Raw genomic sequence first — 24,810 nt, 5'->3', positions numbered from 1 at the left:
TCGTTAAATGACGTCGGAAGAAAAAGTACAGATTTAATTAAAATGCTATTGACCTTCATATGTTTAATCTGTATAAGGATGCTTGCAGGTTTTTGTTTTAGTCGTGCATACCCTTTATTTATAGTCATTTATTTTACTTAATTTAACATGTAATTACAGTCATTTTTATGTATTGTATTTAAAGATGACTTTAAAATAAAAATAAAACTATAGCTGGTTTAAGAAATGTCAGTCACAATTAAAAAATGCAACAAAATAAACATGAGAGTTTTTTTATTCCAACGTTGTTTTTGCAAGACTGATTACTTAGTACTTTATATTTAGAATATTCTTTACTAAATTATATTTTATAAACATAAATAACAAACGAAACACTACATATAAATTATGTATTTCTGAACCATTTTTGCTAAAATAGCATATCATTCTCCGGTTCTTCTCAGGTCAGGATGTTTCCTTTTCTTTTAAAAGATTGTAGTGTTTTTCCGAACGGGTGATATTATTTAATTTGTTTATCAAAAAGGAAGTGTAAAGCTTCCATTTTGAATAAAGTAATTTGAGTTGAAGTTTCAAAATGGATATAGTCAAAAGACCAGGTGATATTATTCATACTTAACTTAGTCGTTATAAAAACTTTTTTAATTTACATAATACTTCAATTGTAATAAACATAGTGTAGGTTAATTACAGATGCCCAATCTATTCTCCTACTTAACCTCTGGCATTATCTCACATCTCGCTTGTGAGTGTGTATAGATAGGCGTATAGAATAATTGGATACCTGATGGTAACTGGTCATATATATTGGCATTTAGTCGTTCCTTAGATGGCCAATGTCCAACAGACCTTGAAAACTCCGATGCTATGACTTTCGTCCCTTGTAGTTACACTAAATGTCTGCTAGACTCTAATGAGGGAGTACCTAACTAGGTGAGGTTGCAAAAATCCTACCAAAAAGTGAAGTGAAAAAAATATCGCCGGTCTGCAGATATACCAGCTATTATATACGTATATGTATAAAATAGAAACACATTTAATATCATGATATAATTGAGTCTCAAGTTAATCTCTTTGTGTTCTGGTTTCAAATTTAGTTCGGGTGTAGTTAACAATGGCATTGTTGTGTTTTATAACATAGCTTTATTGAAATAACACATCATTTTGTATTATCCGCTGTTTCGTAGTGCACAACTATTTGTTTCTCCATCGCTTCTTGTTTCCTAAGTTTTGTTTCGCGACGGTGCTGTGTAAAGAGCCACCTGGGAACAGGAAGTTTTAACTGTATTTATAAACCTTGGGACAATGGAGTAAAAAATATTATCGTAACTCCGACGTTTCATAACGCAGTTGGTGTTTTATTGAGAAATGTGGTTATAGAGTTCTTTGTGAACGTATCTTTTTAAAATAAATTTAAAATTCTCTTCGTTTATTTTTAAAACAGTTATAAAATATTTATACATAATACTACTATAATTTTATTATGATTTACTATTGATTATTGTTTTTGTTTAGAACAAAAACAAATGATTATAAATTTAAAAATTATATTAGAATATTTTAGTGTAAGTAGTTATAAACTTGAAAATAATTCTGTCTGTGTGTCACTTCAACTACCATACCGATGAACCGAATTTGATGAAATTTCTCATAAAGAAAATTTGAATCTCAAAAAAGGACATAGGCTACTTTTTTCGCCTCACACTTTACACCTAACACTCTAAAAGCGAGCGAAGCCGTGTGCGACTTCTAGTTACTATATAAATATTGTTGTTAAAAGGTATAATATTAAGTCCTTTTGGATTTGCAATTAGAACTTCCAATTCGAAAGTAAATAAACTTACACTAAGGTTCCTATTGCGGGTATTGTCATGAAGGCACTAAAAATAAAAACGGCGCCGGTGAAAACGGGAATAGTTCTCGCGTATAACGCTGAATAAGTTGGATCAAACATGAGGGCGGCCAGCGTCTCGACCAGGCTGAAGAGCGAGTTCATTTTCCCTGGAAATTAAAGAATAACTCATTTAATGTAACTAACGCTCATTTATCACGGCTACGTCAGAATAAGGCCATATTAAAAATATGAGAAATGCTCTTTTTAATTATACGAATAATGTTTCGCGATGTGCTAGCATTAATGCATTTTTCTTTCGTTGATTTTTTTTTTAGATTAAAAATCAAACTAGTTTATAAATAAGCAAAGGGAAAATAGTTTAGAACCTTATTTTGTTTCTCAAACGTTTTTTTTTCGGTTGATAGCTGTTGAGAAGAAAAATAGAAACAAGTGATGTTCGAATTTCAAATTCATATTTTGTTAATCAATTCTGGTAAATGACAAAAATGTTCGGCTTATTTATCAAATACAATTAATTATGAACCAATTTAATTGGTACCAATCTGTTATCTTTTCTCGAAACATTATGGCGATGATAAAAATTTAATTGAATACTATATATATTATGTTAAAATACTTATTGCTTAAATTGCTTATACGACAAGAGTACATCTATTATTTTACTGCTTAATTTATATTTGATTTTGACTAACATAGTCAGTTCAATAAAAAAAATAATGTGACAATTGAAACAGTCCCATAGCAATTTCACTATATATATCAATCAAACAGTTACTATCAGTAGCGTTTATAAAAATAGTATATTGAATCAAGCACTTTAATCACGTTTTTTCCAATCTTTTCAAGATTGAAAAGATTACGATGTAATCTTGTATAGACATCGATTGTGTCTTGAAGTAGTATATAATATATATTAAGCTTACATTTTATTAATGAAATGGCTACTAACTAAGAGCTGACACTAAATAGATGTAATTTTCATTAAGTAATTCTTTGAAAAGTAAGTCTTTATATTCAGCACAAATATTATCAATGTCTTCGTTTTAATACGTATTCTCTGATATTAAGTAATATTTTGATGGTGACACAAGTCCTCTAAAAGATAGATGTAGGTTAATTTATTGCAATATTTAAATTTCCTTCAAAGACCGAAGACTGCAGGTCTGGTCTGGTCTGGTTTAGTTCTTACAACAGGAATCTGGTGTTATAAGAACAAAACTTTTAAAATTATACCGTGGTTGTTGGTTATGGTATATACTACAATAAAACGTTGTGTTTTTGAAAACGATTGTGGAATTCTAAAACAAATATTCGTATTCTCCGTAATCTACTAAACCAATAGAACAGTAAAACTACTGTTCTATTACTCACTCAGACTCATCATAAAGAGATCACTTAGACAACAGAATAAACATTCTGTTGTCTAAGTGATCTAAGTCCAAGATTTTATGGTTCTAAATTTTACTTTTATACGAATTTGTTCATGTTTTTTATGTCAGGAATTAGGAATTAATTATTCATCATTAATTAAATTTCTTAGCCAAGTCTAGTAATTATAATAATTTATTAAGATTAGCTATTGATTTATTCTAAAATATTTTAAGAAAAGCATAACATCTCATACATTTTTCGTGTATCCAGTTTTATGTACAGTCATAAAACTACAAAAATAATTGGCAAATCCATTCAGGAGCTTAAAAAATAAATTGTTCTTTCGTCTCAAGTATGAAGTACTTAGGAATTTAAATAAAATAAAACATAGAACTTGTAAAATGAAAGTGCGTTTACCCATCTCCTCTGAGAGAACCAACTTTGAGGCCATCGACCTGAGGGACGTGAAAGTCGTCGCGTTCAGAATTTCAACGATCGGAACTGAAAATAAGACAAGGTGGTGAATTTTCCTTTTGCGTGTTTTTTTCAAAAACCTTCAAGATGTTCTTTGGAATCTTAATCGAACATTGCGTGATATACCCCGAATAACACTACCGATTATCATGTACTTGATTTGTGTTAAATAATACAACAACAACAACAACAACAGCAGCCTGTAAATTCCCACTGCTGGGCTAAAGGCCTCCTCTCCTTTTGAGGGAAGGTTTGGAATATAACCCACCACGCTGTTCCAATGCGGGTTGGTGGAATACACATGTGGCAGAACTTCTATGAAATTTGTTACATGCAGGTTTCCTCACGGTTTTTTTTTTACCACCAAGCACGAGATGGATTATAAAGACAAATTAAGCACATAAATCAGCGGTGCTTGTCTGGGTTTTAACCCGCAATCATCGGTTAAGATGCACGCGTTCTAACCACTGAGCCATCTCGACTCGTTAAATAATACACGAGATGAATTTTTGACAGTAAATAAACATCAGCAGGAGGTCTTAATGCGTGGAATGGCGTTGAAATCATTTCCAAACCTTCTCCCCAAGAGGTGATGTTGATGTTGTCCAACTGTGTAACATTATCTGACTGAAACTTTAATTTAAAATTTTTTATACGATATGAGCAACCTGGCTGTAAAAGATGACCTTTGTTTATATTCATTAAACTTATATATACCATACTACTTATTCAAATTTAAATAAAATAATTTAAGGAACTGGTGGTGGTGTAAGGTGTTTTGGTACATAATACATTTTATCGTAAATAGTTATCTCATTTTAGGAGTAAGCGGTACCAAATTGTTCGAAGCTCATTTACCAAAGATAAAATAGGTAACAAAAACAATAGCGTTCAATATTGAAACCTTTTGTAACATGAACTTTACATAAGAACTATTTTTATCGATGTCACATACAACTGTATCAATGTCTGTTTGTTTGAAGTGTCGAGGGGAGCTTATTTATCGTTCCAATACTATCTCTACTAGTGTTCTTTGTATGGATTATGTAGTGCAAATCAATACGTTATATTGGCGTCATCTTTCGAACATTAAGTTCTAAAATGTTGATCAGCTAAAAATCATCAAGAAAAATCACCTAAATATTTACCAAACAATAAAAAAAACACTCGTTCTTTGTTTTGTTAATTAGCTCGTATTACTTGATGAATCATGAGACTATTTATTCTGATTTTAAATTTAAATTAAATTTAAAGATTTATATGAAGCGCTTCTTTAAAATGAAGGTTTTAATATCGGAGTCCACACATAATGGTAGTTTTGAGTGCAAGGGAATTATGAAGGAGAAGATTTACTAACAACAGTGAAGATGAGTCAAGAAATTTATACTTAATATAATTTTAAACCATTGATACTTAATATAATTTTTTTTTATGGGCTATCCCATACTTTAGGCCATAAGGCATTCTAAGTATTCAGGAATCAGAATTTGCCACAATGCCACATCGACCTTGGAAATTGATATATTATGATGCTTCTCGTACTTCTTTTAGTTTTACAAGGTCACTTTGGCTTGTAGCTATAATGTATATACGATAAATAGGCGGTACCAACCAAGCCTGTGTTAAAATAACGTGTAATTTTTATTTGTTTTCTAATTTGATATACTATACGTATATGTAAATTTCCAATTTAAACAATTTCCAGATTGTGTTTAAAGTACTGCTTTGCTAAGACCTTTGCGGTGGAGTTGAAGCGTTTATTCCACTACGCTTCTCCAATGCGGTTTGGATACACAAATGGCCGATTTTCTCTTAACAAGTGCAGTTGTTTCGTCTTAATCAAGCATTATATGAATTATAAACACAAATCAAGCACGTCATAAAAAATCTTTGGTATCTACCTTACACTAAATTCCATAAGATAACGTTAAATTATTACTAATTTAAAATAAAATTTCATATCAATCGAAGCGTACGTAAATTTTACAATGATAAATTTATGAGATAATAATCGTGCAGCGAAATGAATAACAAATATTGGTTCCGTACAAATATTTACCCATAAACATTTCCAAGTCGGTTTTGACGAAGGCGATGTACACGGAACCAATGAGCTTGCTCGTTATAGAGATGAGGCAGAGCATGGAATCGTGAAACTTCCAATGTTTGCTGAATAAACTGATAGAGAATAACGCTCCTGTAAAACATAAGGAAGATTTTTATGGTATAGATGAAGGAATGAGTTAGAAGATATAATGTTGAACGATGTGTTAATAATAAGAAGACATGGATGTAATCTTAGCTACATTATCACTAGCTGTTATCAAACTCCGAACGACATTAAATCAATTTTAAATCCAAAAAGTTATCAAGGATTTACGAAATTCAAAATATAGCCAATAAACATCGGCGGTCGATTCTGATTGGTCGTAAGGTGATACTGATACACTCAGAAATTTCACGTACTGTGAGGGTATATATTGTTTAATATATGTATATATATTTACAATCTACCATTCTCTTATATCTTTATTTGTTTAATGTGATTAAAATTTGCAGCAGTAAGCATGTGTGAGTACTGCACACATATGTATTATATAATAGCCGTCGGACATTGTGTTATTTTCATTATCTTGAGTCATGGGTGAAAATTTTTAGCATATTACCATATGCAGAATATAATTATATTAGCTGTCTGATGCGGATTGATTAGTACTGATTAAATTCAAATAAAATTACCTCTTCTATTACCAAATATTTAATTTTGAAGTGATCTTTCGTCGCTAAATGAGTATCTTTAATAGAAACAAATCAATCTTATCGTTTCGGAGATGTCGTGATGAACTGTATTTCAATTATATAAGTCTGTATGTATAGATCACAGTAGCTATAAGAGATACAAATCTGAGCAGGAGATATGCACAAGTGTGTGCGTAGAGTATCTACGTCCACAACCTTAAAAACTGGTTTCTAGATCAAGGATTCTTTGGATGATTTAATTCTATCTAAAGAAAAAAAATCTTTGGATAGAATTAAATCAGAAGAGAGAAAGCTATCAAGTCACTCTCAGATAGTTATAGCGAGACTCAAATAGAAAAACATTCATCAAAATCGGTGTAGGCATATGGGAGTTCCATGATCAAAAACAGGTAAAGATAATAAAAAAACTGCCCTGCCATGGTAAATAAATAATAAATGGAATTCCAAAATTTGAAATTAATCATGAAAAGAATTTTTACATTCTATACACGAACCTGCATTGTTTTCAGCGGTATATATTTACTTACCTAAGGAATGTGTGATAATACTGTAAGTGGAGTAGATGCTGTATTTCAAAGCGTCCCATTTAAGTCGATATCTCACGAACATGTATGTGATTATCCTCTCACCTGTCAGATGAAAATATACCTTCGTCAATCGTATTACGGTCCGTTTTACACTATTGGACGTAAGTAAAATAAACTGGATTTAGTTTTATAGTAAACACTGCATATTTAATAAAAAGCCCGCACTGGCTTGGATAGCGCTTTATAAAGATGTGTATTATTTCGTAATTTACTTTAAATTCTTTTATGGTGCAGATAGAATTTCTTGATTTCAAAGTTTAATTCTTCACAAACGAATTTGTACCTTCACAAGTGGGCTATTATGTTTTAAAAGCTTGAATACGTTATTATTACATATTCTATATGCAAATTGTACATATACATAATATATAATAAATATTTAAAGTAGCACGATTTTTTTTAAATATAATACATGTTATCTTGTTACCATTGCCGATAAACGCTGGTATATACGAAAAATAAAAACCATGGCACACCATAAAAGTGACGTAAACCACGTGATCTTATCTGTCATAACCCTCGGGTCTATAATTGACTCACTCAACAAGTCGTTAACAAAATAACATCACTGAGACCCAGATGAGGCACAAATTTCAGTCGTACAACCAGTTATAATTTTAAGTGAAATATTAAAAATAATAATAATGACCATTACATACTTATTATACTCGTACCAATGATGTTGTAATAAACAGATATGTTATTAACGCGCAAAAAGTGAAGACTAAAAAACGTCCTAATTGGAACGTTTGCCTTTAGTCGTTTTACGTAGTACTACGTTAATAATACATTATAATTACGTAGTAATACGTTTTGCGTAATTAAAACATCTCAAACATCAGTTATCCTTTTACTTATTGTTTTTATAAAGCTATCCTTTTTACTTTTAACGAAATGTAAAAATAACGAGTCTTCATTAAACGAAGTCTCGAATTGGGGCCGGCTAAATCTGGTCCATTTCAACCCCAAAAAGTCGCAAGTTTGCGCGTTAACCGCTAAAAAGACCCCATTTGTCGTATCTCCACGATTTGAGAACATTCCGATAGCCGCTACAGGTAGTATCGGAATACTTGGCGTTGATATTTCGAGCCTCGTTCAGTTCCGCGGTTAATTGGAAGGCAAAGCCAAATTGGCTTCAAAAAAGCTGGGCGTGCTCAGCAAGGCGAGACAGTATTTCACGTCGGCCCATCGCCTAAAACTTTACAAGGCGCAAATTCGGCCTCACATGGAGTACTGCTCTCACCTCTGGGCGGGTGCTCCCCAGTACCAGCTCCTTCCATTTGACCGCATCCAACGTAGAGCGGCTCGAGTTATCGACGATCAAGCCCTTTCCGATCTCCTTGATCCTTTGGCTTTGCGTAGAGATGTCGGATCACTCTGCATCTTCTACCGAATTTTTCACGGGGAATGTTCCGAGGAATTGTTCGGATTAATCCCGGCTGCTGAATTTCACCTTCGGACATCTCGCCAAAATTCTAAGTTTCACCCGCACCACCTTGATGTCCGAAAATCCACAACAGCGCGATTTATCAGACATTTTCTGCCTCGCACAACCACTTTGTGGAACCAGCTTTCGCCGGCGGTTTTTCCGAACCGATACGACATGGGAACCTTCAAGAAAAGAGCGTACTCCTTTTTGAAAGGCCGGCAACGCACCTGCAAGCCCCCTGGTGTTGCAGATGTCTATGGGCGGTGGTAGTCACTTTCCATCAGGTGAGCCTCCTGCTCGTTTGCCACCTATGCCATAAAAAAAAAAAAAAAAAAACTAACATAAACGGTCCCCGGCGCACACTTTCTTTTGTTTAGTATGGATATAACATATCTGTTTATTAGAATATCATTGGCTCATACCTTATAATATTCCAATGATAAATAAAAATAAAAGTATAATTATAATTATAATTAATGAATATTAGCTTTCACTAATGTTTTTATATCACGAGCGAAATTTAAACAAACGCCTATTAAGGTTTAATTATTTAAGTAAAAAATTAATTTTTCTTATTACTTTTCCAACAATGTTTGTACGTCCGTAATATTCTTGTGCATATATAATGTTATAAATTTTCACTTACCATGATTTGGTCCATAAATAATAGCAACCACAGAGAGCGTTAGAATAATCTTCGTTCTTATGTTTCCATCACGTTTTTTAAAAGCAACAGCTACAGTTTCTTTAACTAGAACTAACAAGTCTGAGAATGTGATTGGTTTAGCCTGAAACATAGAAAAAGGTTTTATATTTTTTTAACAATATTATTGTGTTGATATCCCTTTGTGTAGATCGATAAAAGTTATATATATCTGTGATAAACCCGTGAAGGTAGTGCTTTTGGGTTAAAACGTACGTTTTTCTTGAGGATTAGAATTATCTCCTAAGAATTAATGTGTATCAAAATGAAATTGAGTGCGTTCTTTAAAAGATTTAATTCACTGAGGAATAAATTGATTGTAAAATCAATTTCAGCACTTGAAAGCTGACGCTTGCTGTATTTGATTAACGGATCCATTTCGGCTCTTGTTACCTATGTACAAGGAAACGTATGTAATTTGAATCCAATCTCCCATGATAAGTAACGCATTGGACAAGTTATTTCTTTCTAAGTCGTAAGATTTCATATTGTAGTCCAATATTTTTTTGAAAAGTTGGAAAGACCAATAATTTCACAACAAAAATACTGCAAAAATAATCAACCAACAAAAAAAAACAGAAATAATAATTAAGACTACAAAATGATATGCGTAATTTTTTAGTGGGAATTTAAACAACTCGAAAACAATCTAATATTTTAACACTATCTGTGTTTACCGAAATTAAAATATCAAGAGAGTTGTTTAAAAAAATGCCCATTCACCATTGCCTTGATTTGAATCAAGTGATCATTTTAACGAAGGTCTCGGTTAACCGTAACTAAATATAGGTAATATCTGGTTTGCTAGCGAGTCTTATGTCGTGGAATAAATACTGTCTTTTGTGACAATTTTTAACGAATGAAAATTACATTCGCAATATGTTTATGCATTAAGGAAAATGAAGTGATAACGGCAAGAGATCGGATTTTTAATTATTTTTTTTTACGTTATACTATGAAGTTTTCTTTAAGACCAGTTTATGTAAGCGGAAACTCGAAACTCATGACAAAACATGAGCATATAAAGTCAGAATATAATATGCGTTGACTATAATAATTATATTATGGGATACATGTATCAAATTGGCCTAACAACATTCGGTTGCTTTTCAATTTCACAAGTGACAACTAAGCAAAATTTTATAGAATAGTATTGAAGGTCTAATAACAGCTCATTCGCAATAGTCTATTTGACAATGCGAAAAATAAAGTGTCAATTATTATAATCAGTATATATTATGAGTTTAAAAATGGTTATTTATTAATGAAATTTGAAAATAATACTTAATTTATTCAAAAGCCATAAATAAATAAATTTTAAAACGTTTGTCACGTGACACAAAACGTTCCCGATTGGCCGAGCTTAAGATGAAGTCACTTGCTTGTTAACCTTGCTTGCCTACTATATGTACCACAGATTAAAATACAGGCAAGTGACGTCGCTGACCTTATTGCAACGCCATATTGTCCAAAAACGTTTTCGCGCGCTATTTAAATAAAGAATTATTAATATAATATTTTTCGGCAAATATGAACTAGAAATATAAAAATCAACATTTACTGGGTTCCTTAACCTCTACTAAATAATATAAAATGGATTTTATAAACCATTCAAATAGCCTATTTAGATTAGGAGACTTAGAATGTCACGTTTTTAGTAATTTGTACAATCAGTATGTGAAAGTGCATGAATAAATCTAAAATAAGTCCTATAGTATTTCTGTCTCAAATAAAAATAAACAATTAGAAGCAGCTTTCTTATTTAGTAGTATTCAATTTTACCTAATACCAATATACAATTTTCTGAAACTTGAAACTTAAACATTTTATTTGGTTACATAACCATGTTAAAAAATTAAAAAGATGATCACAATATAAAGGTTTTATATGTTATTATGAAATTTCCAACTTAAATAAATATTGAAATAAATTGTATGCACAGTAAGTAGTTGTTTCATTATACTTTATCTAAATCAAATAAAAAAAATCAGACAAGTAGTCTTTATTGATAATAGAATAAAATCGTGTTGTGCAATGTTTGTACAATTAAAATACAATGCGAGGAAATGATTTGTAAAAAGAAACATGAAAGAAAAATGAAATGTCATCGTTAGATAGTGTAACTAGTCGATGCCCGTGGCTTTCTTCATGTTTTAAAGGTATGTTGTCATGTGATAGACAAGAAAGGTAGTCTATGTAAAATCAAATCAATTTCATTCAAGTAAACTTTACAATGAAGCGTTTTTGAATCGTCAATAATTAAATACTACCACCGTTTCGGAAAGCGGTTTCTAGTGAGAAAAAACGGCAAGAAACTCGCCTAGTTGATCTTTCATAAATACAAATTTACAATGCTGTTAGTTACAGTAATTAGTGTCCTATCATGGAACCCGAGCCTAACTCCAAGGGTTTCTTTCCATTTATAGACTGCAAGTTTGCTTTATACTAAATTTCATCAAATTCGGTTAATTGGCTTGGTAGTGAAAGAGCGACAGACAGACTGGTATATATATAGATATAGATTTTAATATTTACCTTTTCAGCGTCCTCGATCCCAGGCTTTGATTTCGTTTTCAAATAAAAGTATCCATAAGTTAGCGTAATTAAATAAATCGTTCCTGATAGCGAGAATATGCCATAATAACCCCAGAGGTTGAGTAAGATTCCGCTAAGCGCTGTACCAATAGGAATACCAGCCGTCATGCATAGATTGACGAGACCAACTCGGAAAGTTCGGGATTCTTCATCTGTAATGTCACTTATATAGCTAAATACACCCAAGTAAACCATCACCCAGCCTCCAGTGATAGCAGGAAAGAACGCTTCCAAAAACATGGTCACTTCGATCGATATTTCTCGAAAGAAGAACGTACTAAGAATGTTGCTGATACACACAAGAAACTCTCCACAGATCGGCAAAAGAATGGACACTTTTCGATTTCCAGTTCTATCGCTCCACGCACCCATGAATATGACCAGTAATGTTGGCAAAGCCGTTTGCACCAAGCTCTTCCATGTTTCAATAGAAGATATAACTTTTTGTACTTCGCCTTCGTAAAATGTGAGATTTTCCTTCCTGAGAATCAAGGAATCACATATGTCATCAGAGTAATTTAATTTTACACGACACGCTTTGTCCAAGTTTAGATTTTGTATAGCAAGCCTAGCCAGCATTGAGGGTATGATGAGACCGGCTAGGATTGGTTCGACGGAGATATTTGATTTTAGAAGCCATACTTTTTCGAGGAAACCTTTTTGGTCAAAATTTTCTTTTTCTTTCTTCTTTTTCTCATCTAATGGCACTTCTTCTGGAGCTGGATTATTTATGTCAGGAGACATATTATTTGACAGTTAACGCGTGAATGTTTTAGATAAACTAAATGGCATTTGAATTTATCTTTCCTTGAGTCAATATTGATATTTTGTTCTACATATACTACTGAAATAAATAAGATTATAGTAATAAAATCAAATTCTACCAGGTGTTTTTTTTTAAATATTATTTACAGTTGATCTTCTAAATGTATTGTAGAAATATTTTAATTATTATTTTACAAACTTTATTTTATATAAATTTATTAATGCTAATTAACAGACAGTACAGGGCCGTAAAATGTATACTAATATTATGAACTACTTAGATTTATCTTACACCTGACCATGAAATGCTGGAACTGCGAGTGTAGCCGTGGGCGACAACTGGTATTAATTATATATTTTGGTTGGTTGGTTGCGTGGAAAAGGTTGCTATGTAGTGGTAATTTCGCAACGCACGCTTCTTTTATTTTAAGGCTAAGTCAATGCTGTATTCATTTATATTCTGTGTGGCATACAATAAAGTATAAAGTAAAGTAATTAAAGCATTTTAACCGGGATAGGTGGCGAATTGAATACGTAAATAAGGGATCGTTAATATTTCTTACAGTGCCAATTTCTATGAGCCATAGTGATCGTTTACCACGTGGCGTCGAATGCCTGCCAATACTCAAAATGAACTCTTATTTCCGTGTCAGCAAAATACATTTTATTTCCAATTACATTTTACTATAAATTAATATATAATATTCATAAAAAATATTGTTTTTACTTTTTTTTTAATCGACTCAGTATGGTGAAAATTGAACACGCTGTATACATTATTTGTCATTACTTTAACATTCAAGTAATAACTAATTACACAATGATCATTAAGCTAATAATTATATCGAACAAGAGCTGATAAAGGATAAAGTTTAATTATAAATTATAACACTTTGAATGAGTTATTGTCTGTTCATACATTGAGAAGCTGTATATCTTGTCTGTTCAATTGATGAGATAAATACATATTTATAACACTTGTATAGGTATATGTATTAACATTCTATTTAATTTATTTTACCACAGAAGTCAAGTGTGTTTACAAACACAGCGCTCTTTAACCAACAGAGAGAGTGTGTGACAGAGAAACAGAGAGGGAAAGAGAAATAGAGATATAGATAAAGAGAGACAGTTTAGGTACAAGATGCCATTATCGCAAGCAAAAATGTAAGCGAAATGGTAACTTCAGTCTGCTTAAGTTAAAATTTGTCGACAGAAAATCCCAATAACTTTTTGTTTCTTTTTTCGAAGAGTTCTGAAGCCTTATTCAATAGATAACTTGTCAATGTCACTGATTTTATTAAATTAATTGGTTTGAATATTAGCTGTAGAATAAATACTACTATACTGTCAAAGGACAAAAAAAACCTTTTTTATTAACAAATTCGCTTTATTACAAAAAGATTAATTTATAAAATACTTATTTTTAATAGATACAAAACGGGGGTTCTGTTGACAATATCTGGTCATGAAAGGTTCTAACGTATACTTTGTTAGTACCACAAAACAGCAGCTCCAACTCTTCAGACAATTCCACAATATTCATTCATTTTCAATGTTTAAAAAAACGAATCGAAATTCGGCAATAATTGGCAGATATTATACGTGGACGGTTTTTGAACAAACCTTAGGTAATTTAAGGTAACTTTCACATATAATTTGTAGGTATACAGTCTGAAGCGAATAGAATATGCTATAGGAAATTATAAATGATTTTATCATTTTTATTGACAAGTGTCAGTGACCAGCGCCTGCACAGCGATGAAATGAATGAGGTAGACTAAGCAGTGCTGCCATCTAACAAACTAAACAGATAATAAATTTTAAGACAGTAAAAAATTAAAATAGTTTTTTTATAAGTTTAGGTTTTTTTCGTTACATTGTGTCTGTGCTGTAATCTACACTAATGTCTTAAATGTGGAAGCAACTCTGTCTGCTCTTTAACCGACAATCCACCTATCTAAATTTGATGATTTTTTAAATCCAAGGATAACCAATACCTAGCCCGATATATCCTATAGGCTAGGCACAGGCTATTTCTTTATAACGAAAATTCAGACGACCAATTCTTAATTAATTAATTGTTTATTCTATAACATGAGTGAAGCCGCGAACATATTACCAAATTATGAGAGTTTGGCGCGCGGCAAGCTATACGATGCAATTTAAAATACGGTCACTACTATGTAGGAAGTGTAAAACACACACACACACACATATATAAAGTATGATATATAATCTGAAAGTAAAGTTTTTACCCTGATATATTGCTATTTTCCTGATTTTAATGATAATATTTACACAACGATTAGTTAGCACATATCTGCTAAGGCTGCGCGAAATTATATTATGAATGAGGAAGTGAGTTTGTTTGTTTGTTACATTAACTTATCATGCATGCAGTCGGAACACAATATGTTATAGGTACCTTATTCTTATCATCTTTTACCATGCGACCGAAACCGCAGGAGATAGCTTGTATTCCATAAATAATTTTAATAATAATTCCATATGAAATAAATTTATTATTATTACTTAAATTTTAATCAATGAAATATGTACAATAATATTATAAAATCGAATTATATTAACTCAGGCTATTTTAAAATGATGAATAATTTTATATTTTATAAGCTTCGTGCTATAAAAATAACAACGAATTAAATCTTCGTTTATCGTAAAATATTATATGATTCAATTTGTCAACTGATTTGAATCACGTACCACCGAGCGGATTAACTGTTCTCGACTTCACTTTAGCATGTGATTTGACAACTGGTCACCCCGTCCACGCGTATCAAAATAGATAAAAAAATATTGTATAGTATTTTATTTACAATTCAAATTTGATTTGATTCAATCATTTTTTTCCTTTGTATGTGTTGTTCATATAGGCTTTGCTTATGTTCATTCAAACTATGTACACATATAGAACAGTCGTACCTATATGCACATAAAACTAAGTACATATGACCATTGTCAATTGGGATGGTGATGTTGTAAAGATTCATACCCCATACATACAATAGAGAGAGTAGAATGAAAACACTTACATAAAAAAAACGCTTTTAAATAAATAAATATTGGTCAACATCACATACATTAATCTGATCCCAAAGTGTTGTTCACTTGTTATGGAAAATTAGAAGTAACGACGGTACCACAATCACCCAGACCTATGACAACATAGAAAACTAATGAATTTTCTACATCGACTCGGCCGGGAATCGAACCCGGATTGAATCGAAATTGGAGTAGTGTAATGAAAACCGGTGTACTACTCGACCAAGGAAGTATTGCGGTTTTTTTTTTTCAGCCGTGTGAAAAACATTCAAAGGAAATCGTGATAGATGTAAATAATAAATTCGAAGACACGAACCGTTTTCAATCAATGGTATTTGTATTGAGAAAGGATATTAGGTTTTCTTTTGTTTTAAATGAGTTCGCGGTTCTGTTGCAAGTTAAAATAGAATTTTAAATTGAATTCGATTTAAATGTTTATCGTTCTGTACTAGCCGGTGTTTAATTTAGTTTATTCGATGAATTAATTTGTGTTCCCATGTTGTGATTGTCCTATTTGTGTCTTTTATAATGTGTATATATTATAATCTTAATAAATAAATAATAAATATGAGACAACATCACATACATTACTCTGATCCCAATGTAAGTAGCTAAAGCACTTGAGTTATGGAAAGTAAGTAATAACGACGGTACACAAACACCCAGACCCAAGATAACATAGAAAACTAATGATAATCTACATTGACTTGGCCGGGAATCGAACCCGGGACCTCGGAGTGGCATACCCATGAAAACCGGTGTACACACCACTCGACCACGGAGGTCGTCAAAACTCTTGGAGCTAGAGACTCTCTTCGAAATGTTTTTAACAAAGTACGAATACTAATATATTTCCAAAAATATTAATAGTAACATTGATCACTTTGATAAAATCTGTGATCTGATGTGCACAAGATGTAAGGATAAGCTTATAACGCCAAGTTTCCGAATTTAAGTCAATCAATAGCTAAATCATTTTTGGGGCAAGGTATCCGTTTCTATAATAAATATCCACAGACATTTTTGACTTTGCCGTTTCAATCATTTGTATAAAAAACACTATACAATTTACACTTGTGCTGTCTAAGTGCAAATTACGTTGAACTGTCAATGAAATCGATATAATATTATGTAATTTCAATTCTCATTTGCAAACATAAGAATTGGCAAATAATTTAATTGTACATCATTTGTTCGTCAAAATAGAAAAGATTTACCTTCTATCGTTTTAACAACAAGCCTTCTATTCATCCATGTAATATAGAACTAATATAATTCAGTATTCTATTGTACAGTCGGATTAAGAAAAGTTTCGTCACCTTAAGATCTATTTTATGTGCTCAGTATGAACGATAATCTGCTTTACCAATCGAGAATGATATATTGCGACACAATGATTTGATGTTTAGATTCAAAAGGTACTAAGAGTTTAAGACTTGATAAAGGAATGAATTTGAAAACTGACGAAGGTTTTCTTACTCTGACTATAAATTATAAGTAAGTTAATTATTATCTATCAAATCAAAGCGCGATTTTTTGTTCATGTATATGCATGTAAGTTACGAAAAATGAAACAGCTCTTATCAAGACAATAATAGTAGTACTATTACAATTACATACGTATATGTAATTTTTTTAACAAAACAAGAGCTTCCCTTGAATTGTACGGAATAACCAAAGTCCTGATGGCGCAACTAGAATTCAATAAAAAATAGTTTGTGTTATAAATTCCCTTTATTCGATAAAATATAAGCCTTCGTTTAAATCGATGCTGTGAACTAAATTTTCTTGCTTTTGATTGCTATCTTGTTCCTTTGTTTCCTTCTCGCCGTCCGAATCTTTATTTTCTTGCTTAGAATTCTTCTTATTTTGTATGTGAAACCAACTAAAATATGTAAAAAAAATTAATGGAGTTTAATTTATCACATAAATTGTTCATTATTTATATCGAAAGCTTAATTTATTTGTCACGAAAAATGATATCTTAGAAGCCCGTGTAAGGTCGGATAGAAAGATAAGTTTATTACTTAAAAAATAATTGTTTATTGTGTAAAAAATAAATATGTCTTTTAAAAACTAAATTAACGATAATTTAACAAATAACCGTCTAATTTTTTCATATTCGTTTACCATCAAATATAACTCAGTATTTTTTTCAACTTACTTAAAAATAAGTATCGGTGGTATTGTGAGCACAGTACTGCAGTAATAAATTATACCGGCGTCAATTTTCAAGGTCATCATGTATATCCAAGAATAAATCGGTCCGAAAACCATGGACGTTAATACCTCTGTTAAGTTGAACACCGATGTCATCTTCCCTGAAGAAACACAAAGAATGGCACCAATAAAATAAAATTTTGATGATTGATATACTGGCTCTACTAGTATTACATTTTGTTGTTCAGATCAGTTTATTTACAAGATAGTTATTAATAGTGTGATCTATATTAGTAATATCTTTGTATTACTCTTTAGATAAAATGTATTTGTATGTGATCTTCGGAAATAATGAACCACATAAAAAAATATTCACTGATAGAAAGAAAATTACCTGCGACAAAATCTTTGTTAACAAATTTAAACATATTTGCACACACGGCCGAGAATATAACATGAACTGGGTTTTAAATTCAAGAATATGAAAAATAATAGATCTTTCTTCTAAAGGGGGCAGACAAATTTTAATTAAAAAAAAAATTCTAGACAAAGGTTAAGGAGTGAAGGTACATGATTTGTACATTGCGATCTTTTAGTTTACGATGCCTGTGTTCTGACCTGCCTTAACTTTATGTAAAATTGTCTTAAAATCCTTTATCCTCGTCTCATCATATCCTGGGATAAAATTCATACTATTCGATGATAAATAATAATAAAAAATAATATGAGACAACATCACATACATTACTCTGATCCCAATGTAAGTAGCTGAAGCGCTTGTGTTATGGAAATCAGAAGTAACGACGGTACCACAAACACCCAGACCCAAGACAACATAGAAAACTAATGGTAATCTACATTGATTCGGAAAATCGAACCCAGGACCTCAGAGTGGCGTACCCATGAAAACCGGCGTACACACCACTCAACGATGGAGGTCGTCGTTCGATGTATATGTTAGCAATCTTTCTTAGTTCAAAAGTGAACTTATGAATGCAAATTTACTTGAACAGAATTTCAGTCACAGCATGGACATTAGGTAGAACAACCTTAGCATCTAACTAATCTTAGAACTCCCAGTTTAAAGTGCCCCGAGCGCGTGTTAATGTTCAGACTAAACTCGGAAATAAATAGGATGGATTTTGCAAAGAATTATGTAAATATAATATATCTTTTCGAACACGGTCGTGAGGTACGGTATTTGTTCCATTTTATTTTTCTTCTAGTTTTTTAACATCATTTCGACATCATCAGTTTGACTGACATGAAATATTATAATTATTCATTACATCGCCAATGCGCCAACTACATTCAGAACAATCTTATGTCCTTTATGCTTGTAGCTCTACTTACTCATTGACCTTTAGTCGGACACAACAATACTAAATTTAGCGGTAGCTCATATTATAAGGAGTTGCTACCGACCCAGACAAGCAGCGTTACAAAACCTCACTATTATTTTTGTGACATATATTGATGTCTCAAAAACCGTGTTCTTAGGTATAAATGTGCTGATAACTTAAGAATAACTAAAGTAAAATTCACTTAATTTAGTACATAATATACATTTAGTATCAATTTAGGCCTATACATTTCTAATTTATTTATAAATAGAGAATAAATCTAAATATGAAAGCGATCTGTTAATATTAATAATATAATATAAACATTTTGAGATATTAAATCTTGGACAATTGAATTATTAATATTTTACTTGATGTTTTAATATTTACTATATTATTTTTTAAAGTACTTTTGATTGTGATAAGTTTCCACTGAAATTTGTTGTGTACTTGAAGCTTTCATGATTTATAAAACACTTAACAGCATTTCACAATGCTTAGAATATTGATATACTTTGGTCATATTTTTTGTATGGAATGGTTCTCTTTAGATATATATCTTTATCTGCTATTAGTTGATATATTTGAAAAGCATCTAATAAATTGTAGGATCAAAGTAGCGGGATTTTTTTTGCATTGTATATTTAGTTTAATTTTAAGGTTTTTACCTAATTCGTCATTTGTTGCAAGCTTTGAAGAAATCGATCTTAGTGCAGTGAAAGATGTCGCGTTAAAAGTTTCAATGGCGACGGCTGAAACAGAAGTGAAAAGTATTTTAAAGTTGATGAGACATATAATATGATATGTTTTTAACATTACATAAAATACATTAAAAGTCTATACGTTGACAATCGTGTCTGTGTGTCCAAAAAACCTGTTACAAAAAAAGTTTTTTTTCAGACTGCTGATTTTTGCTGAATTATTTTATATGTGCATTATATCATATTGTCTTTATAAATATCTGTGTATCTTTATTGCTGTTATTATTCACTTAAACTTAAATGGACCTCTGATGTCTTTCTACCATATTTAAAATTACACACTTACCTAGATACATCTCTAAGGAATTTCTAGCTAATCCAGTAGCTAAACCACCGATAATTTTGCTGACATTCGATATGAGACCAAGTGTCGAGTCATCCCATTTCCATTTCCGACTAAACACACTTATAGAGATTAAAGCACCTGAAATTGTTTATTAGTAATTAATTCAAGGCTAAGGTCTTCTTAACATAGTAAAAACAAAGTCGCTGCTGTCTGTTGCTATGTATGCTTAGATCTTTAAAATTACGCAACGGATTTTGATGCAGTGTTTTCTAATACATAGAGTGTTCCAAGAGGAAGGTTTTTAAATATAATACATGGGCAATATAGTCAACAAACACTAATACTTTAGATGTTTCTAATATTATGTTGTAAATTAACAAATTATGTAGTATATTTAGTATCAGTATTGGACAGTATTGGAAATATAAGCTATCGGAAATATCTCGACTGAGTCATTTTGTAAAATACAATTTCGAGACTAAAAAATACACGTCAAGCTTAAAACCATATCACAGTAACTCCAAATCAATCAATATTATATATACTGTTACAGTTTGTAGAAATCTTAGATAACACTGATTGGAAGCTATTAGCTTGAATAAACATAGACAATCTATATTCCTGATTTGTTGACGACCCAAAATGTATGCCTAGTCACTACATTCAAGAATCAATTTAGAAGCTTTCCGAAGAGAAGTAAAATTGTCTGTGGCGCGGAATTTAAAATTGATAAAGTCAATTGTATGTAAATTAAAAAACATAGAAATTAAGTTAAGCGGCTCTTTATATCCATAATATATAACTAAACGAGTAAACTAAAATTATATATAACTATAAAAAAAAGTATATTATTCGATAAAAGATCTTATAGTTAGTTAGTACCTGTTGACTTTCAAGCAGGATACATTAATTATAATAATGGTATTTAACTAACATGACTTTGTATTTTTTAAATGTTAAAAAAAAATAACTACTGGGTTTCTTGCCAGTTCTTCTCGGTAGAATCTATTTTACGAAACAGTAGTATCTTCACTTAATTGTAAAATGACGATTAAAAAATGCTTGTAAAAACCTACTCAAATAAAGTTTATTTTGATTTCTTTTGAAAAAATATTTAAACTATAGTCTATATTTTGTAGCTTGTCTTCGTATGAAATAAACATGATTGCATCATAACGCTGAGTATATCTTCATCTTTAACTAAGTCTTCAAACTCCTTTATATGAACGATTTGGTAAGGTATTAATATACTTAAAATATTGCTTAAAGAAATTCCAACATGTATATGAAAACACAGCAATTGAAATAAGTTTAAATAAAATTTCACTCACCGAGAGAGTGTACACAAATGTAGAATGTATTATAAAAGCTGTATTTGAGCGCATCCCAGTTAAAACGGTAGCGAGTAAAGAGATACCGCACGGTGAACTCACCTGAAAAAATGCTTTAATATCATTTATATTTATCATACATTCGAAAGAAAAATAACGGGCAGATATTTTTTCAAGTGTTTTTTTTTCATATGTTTTTTTTTTTGCTCTAATTGATTTCGTTTTTGACTAAAAGTGGATCGCTTTTAATTACCGGTTCTTTTTTTAAATATTACATGATTCAGAAATTTTTTATACGTTTTAAGATATCAGTTGGTTCTATATTAGTTTTTTTTTCTATTTATTTATAATGAAATAAGACAAGACTTCTATTTGTTCATTTAATAAATAAATTCAAAAGGAAATGTTTTTTTTTTTTTTTGTAAAAGTATTTTCATTTTTAATTAGGTTACTGTTACTGTTGTCCAGTTTTAAACATGCAACATTAATAGATTTTATCGAAAATAATTCAGTATGAATAGAGTGAAATACATACCATAGGCCGGTCCGTATATAAAAGCAATGGAAGTCAAAATCAAAATAGATTTTAATCTACGGTTATTAGGTCCTTTTTTAAATGCCACACTTAAAGTATCTTTGACATGCTTGATATCAAAAAATGATTTTACAGATGCGATAATACCAGTTCTTTCCTAAAATAATAAATTTCTGTCATAACAAATGGAATTTCTGTATTCTGTGACAAAATATTCAGCGCTTTTTAATGAAATGAAAATTTACTTACGTCTTTTTTCTCCGATTTAGGTCTGACTGGATCTTTTATATAAACATAGCCATGGCATATACTGAAGCAAAACAATATCGAACTTATAGAGAATACACCATAATAACCGATATGCTTTAACAATATTCCACTAAGAGCAGTTCCAATAGGTCCTCCTGCGGTCAAGCAGAGATTTGCAATACCCACTCTAAACGTTCTCGTTTCTTCACTGGATATTTCACTAATATAACTAAAAGCACCCATGTAAGTTGTAATCCATCCGCCAGTAATAGCTGGGAAGAAGGCTTCAAAAAACATCGTAATTTGAACTGGTAACTCATAGAAATAGTACGCGTTAAGTATATTACTCAAACACATCAACAGATCTCCGACAATGGGTAGTATTATACATATCTTCCGATTACCAGTTCTGTCACTCCAAGCTCCTATAAATAGAATCAACAGACTTGGTATCGCTGTTAAAATTATGTTTTTCCATGCTTCCATAGACGCGATTAGTTCCTGGACAATTAATTCCTCTTTCTGGTACCTCGTTCCTTCCTTAGCTATGAGAGCGTTACAAACGGCTTCTCCATATTGTAAATTAACACGGCAGGCTTTATCAAGATTCAAATTTTGAGTAGCTAGCCTGGCCAATACTCCGGGTACAACATAACTTATTAAAACCGGTTCTAACGTTATATTTTCCTTTATGTACGCTATTTTCTCTTTTATCGTTTTTCTTTTGGCTTTCTCTTTGACTGCTTTAAGTGGTTCCTCTTCGTGTGAGTTCATTTTGTGCGTGATTATCAATCGGGAGTTGGAATGACTATGAAAATGATATCTATTGAGGAGGCGTTGCATAGTATAGATTTTCCATTTTAAATATTTGAAATGGCATTTAATTATGAAACGTTATCAATAGTTAAATAAAATTATTACCATGTGACACTTGATGTGTTTGAGGAGACATTGCGTCATGTCATGTAAGTGTTTCTGCTAGCGGTGAGATAAAATGAATTATATTCGAAAATGAAATGAAATTACTTTTTGTTCCTCTTGCATAATCTAAGAAATGGGAAACCTATCTTGCTTTTTCAAAATTAAAATCATAATCAAATATACTTTATTCAAGTAGACTTTTATAAGCACTTTTGAATCGTCATGTAACAACTATATTAAGTGAAGCTACCACTGGTTCAGGTTCAGGTACCAAAGTAGATTCAACTAAGAAAAACCGGCAAGAACCTCAGTATTTACTCTTTTTCAACATTTAAAAATACAGTCATGTTAGTTAATAACATAAAAATTATACATGTATGTAATAAATACAGCCTGGAAGTCAACAAGTATTAATTCTACGTTTTTTATCGCCTGTATAATCTTTCATTGAATAATATTTACAATGTAGTTTTTACAAATTATTTGAATTTATGAAACGGCAATGTTAAAAATATCTATGGAATTTGACGCAATAGTGAGTATTACTACTTTGTTAAAAACATCAAGAAGAGAGTCTCTTATCTCTTTATAATAGTAACAACCTATAAATTTCCCACAGCTGGGCTAAGGCCTACTCTTCCTTTGTGGAGAAGATTACAAGCACATTCTGCCACGCTACTCTAATGCGGGTTTGTGGATTCATATGTGGCAGAATTTAATTGAAATTAGACACATTTTTAGATTTACATTAGCAGATTTCCTCACGACTTTACCTTCGACCTTGAGATAAATTAGAAAGACATATGAAAATTCAGTGATTCTTGCCTGGGTTTAAACGCGTAATCATCGGTTAAAATGTACGTGCTCGAACCACTGGCGCTCATGTACAATCTCGCAGTACAAAATATATATTTATTAAAATTGACTGATTGACACACAGTCTAAATCGGGAGTCTAACAGGATAATATTTTGCACAGGGGAACATCAATTCTCTAAAGAACATATGTAAGCACTAAGAGAAGATCTGTTTGGTTATTTAACGGACGTAAAACTTTGCATGGAAATTCCTCATTTCTGGTGTTAGAAAAATAAAAAATTGTATTAAGACTTATTTTCTCATATCTTACCATCTCATATTATCTGGTCAATAGATTAATGCCAATGGTTATGGTTTTTGGAAATTAATGACCGAAAATTGTTAAAATTAAAGTATATTTCCTTGTTATTTTTAATTGAGTCAGAAATATGAAACACCGATTTTAATTTGATGGTATTTTTTAAATAAAATACCAAATTTGCAGTGTTCTCCATTGAGACATCTTATTTACACGTGTACAAAATAGATATATTAATTACATTTATATTGTTACAAAAAGTTATTATGTAAATAATACTCTAAAAATTGTTTCAATATTATATTTTCTTTGATCTTGTCAACAATGCAAAAGTTTGCTTCAAGTATGGAGACAGGCGCAGAATCCGAAGTTTTGTGACACCGTCTCTTTGTATAAAGTTTGTTTATAGACAGAATCAAAGACTTTACAACGTTTTTGCTCCAATGATCTTATATTCAAAGTGTTTGTGATTTAGAATTGTACGTAAATACTAAGGGAAAGTGAGTTAT

At 31.2% G+C, this 24,810-nt stretch overlaps 2 protein-coding genes across 3 annotated transcripts; both read right to left on the bottom strand.

Moving 5' to 3' along the window:
* Positions 1 to 1,120: 1,120 nt before the first annotated feature.
* Positions 1,121 to 12,576, bottom strand: LOC124530705 (proton-coupled folate transporter-like). The gene is made up of 7 exons (XM_047104961.1): positions 11,712 to 12,576; positions 9,120 to 9,261; positions 6,985 to 7,086; positions 5,757 to 5,894; positions 3,641 to 3,724; positions 1,842 to 1,998; positions 1,121 to 1,259 (listed from the first exon to the last, which is right to left on the bottom strand). Exons 1-7 carry the CDS (start codon positions 12,513 to 12,515, stop codon positions 1,157 to 1,159), a joined length of 1,530 nt encoding a protein of 509 aa, XP_046960917.1. The 5' UTR covers positions 12,516 to 12,576; the 3' UTR covers positions 1,121 to 1,156.
* Positions 12,577 to 17,314: 4,738 nt separating this feature from the next.
* LOC124530716 (proton-coupled folate transporter-like) lies at positions 17,315 to 23,118 on the bottom strand. 2 transcript variants are annotated; one of them, XM_047104971.1, is made up of 7 exons: positions 22,265 to 23,111; positions 22,016 to 22,172; positions 21,481 to 21,582; positions 20,150 to 20,287; positions 19,771 to 19,854; positions 17,764 to 17,920; positions 17,315 to 17,484 (listed from the first exon to the last, which is right to left on the bottom strand). In XM_047104971.1, the coding sequence occupies exons 1-7, from the start codon at positions 23,105 to 23,107 to the stop codon at positions 17,334 to 17,336; spliced, it is 1,632 nt and encodes a 543-aa protein (XP_046960927.1). In that variant the 5' UTR covers positions 23,108 to 23,111; the 3' UTR covers positions 17,315 to 17,333. The 2 variants fall into 2 exon arrangements, with proteins under 2 accessions (XP_046960927.1, XP_046960928.1); XM_047104972.1 differs by lacking the exon at positions 21,481 to 21,582 and having other exon boundaries at positions 22,265 to 23,118.
* Between the last annotated feature and the right edge of the window lie 1,692 nt (positions 23,119 to 24,810).

Source organism: Vanessa cardui, chromosome 6 (assembly GCF_905220365.1).
Source record: "Vanessa cardui chromosome 6, ilVanCard2.1, whole genome shotgun sequence".
NCBI classification, from domain to species: domain Eukaryota; kingdom Metazoa; phylum Arthropoda; class Insecta; order Lepidoptera; family Nymphalidae; genus Vanessa; species Vanessa cardui.
Note: the sequence above shows the minus strand (reverse complement) of the source record. Positions and strands in the feature narration are given on the sequence as shown.

Excerpts from the sequence above, each read along its gene's own strand:
- LOC124530716 (XM_047104971.1), bottom strand. The coding sequence starts at position 23,107 with ATGCAACGCCTCCTCAATAGATATCATTTTCATAGTCATTCCAACTCC. Across the intron at positions 22,173-22,264 it reads CTAAATCGGAGAAAAAAGAC|GAAAGAACTGGTATTATCGC; the intron begins GTAAGTAAATTT and ends TTATTATTTTAG. Across the intron at positions 19,855-20,149 it reads TTCCTTAGAGATGTATCTAG|CCGTCGCCATTGAAACTTTT; the intron begins GTAAGTGTGTAA and ends CTTCTGTTTCAG.
- LOC124530705 (XM_047104961.1), bottom strand. The coding sequence starts at position 12,515 with ATGTCTCCTGACATAAATAATCCAGCTCCAGAAGAAGTGCCATTAGAT. Across the intron at positions 9,262-11,711 it reads GGATCGAGGACGCTGAAAAG|GCTAAACCAATCACATTCTC; the intron begins GTAAATATTAAA and ends TCTATGTTTCAG. Across the intron at positions 1,999-3,640 it reads GGTTCTCTCAGAGGAGATGG|GGAAAATGAACTCGCTCTTC; the intron begins GTAAACGCACTT and ends TTTAATTTCCAG.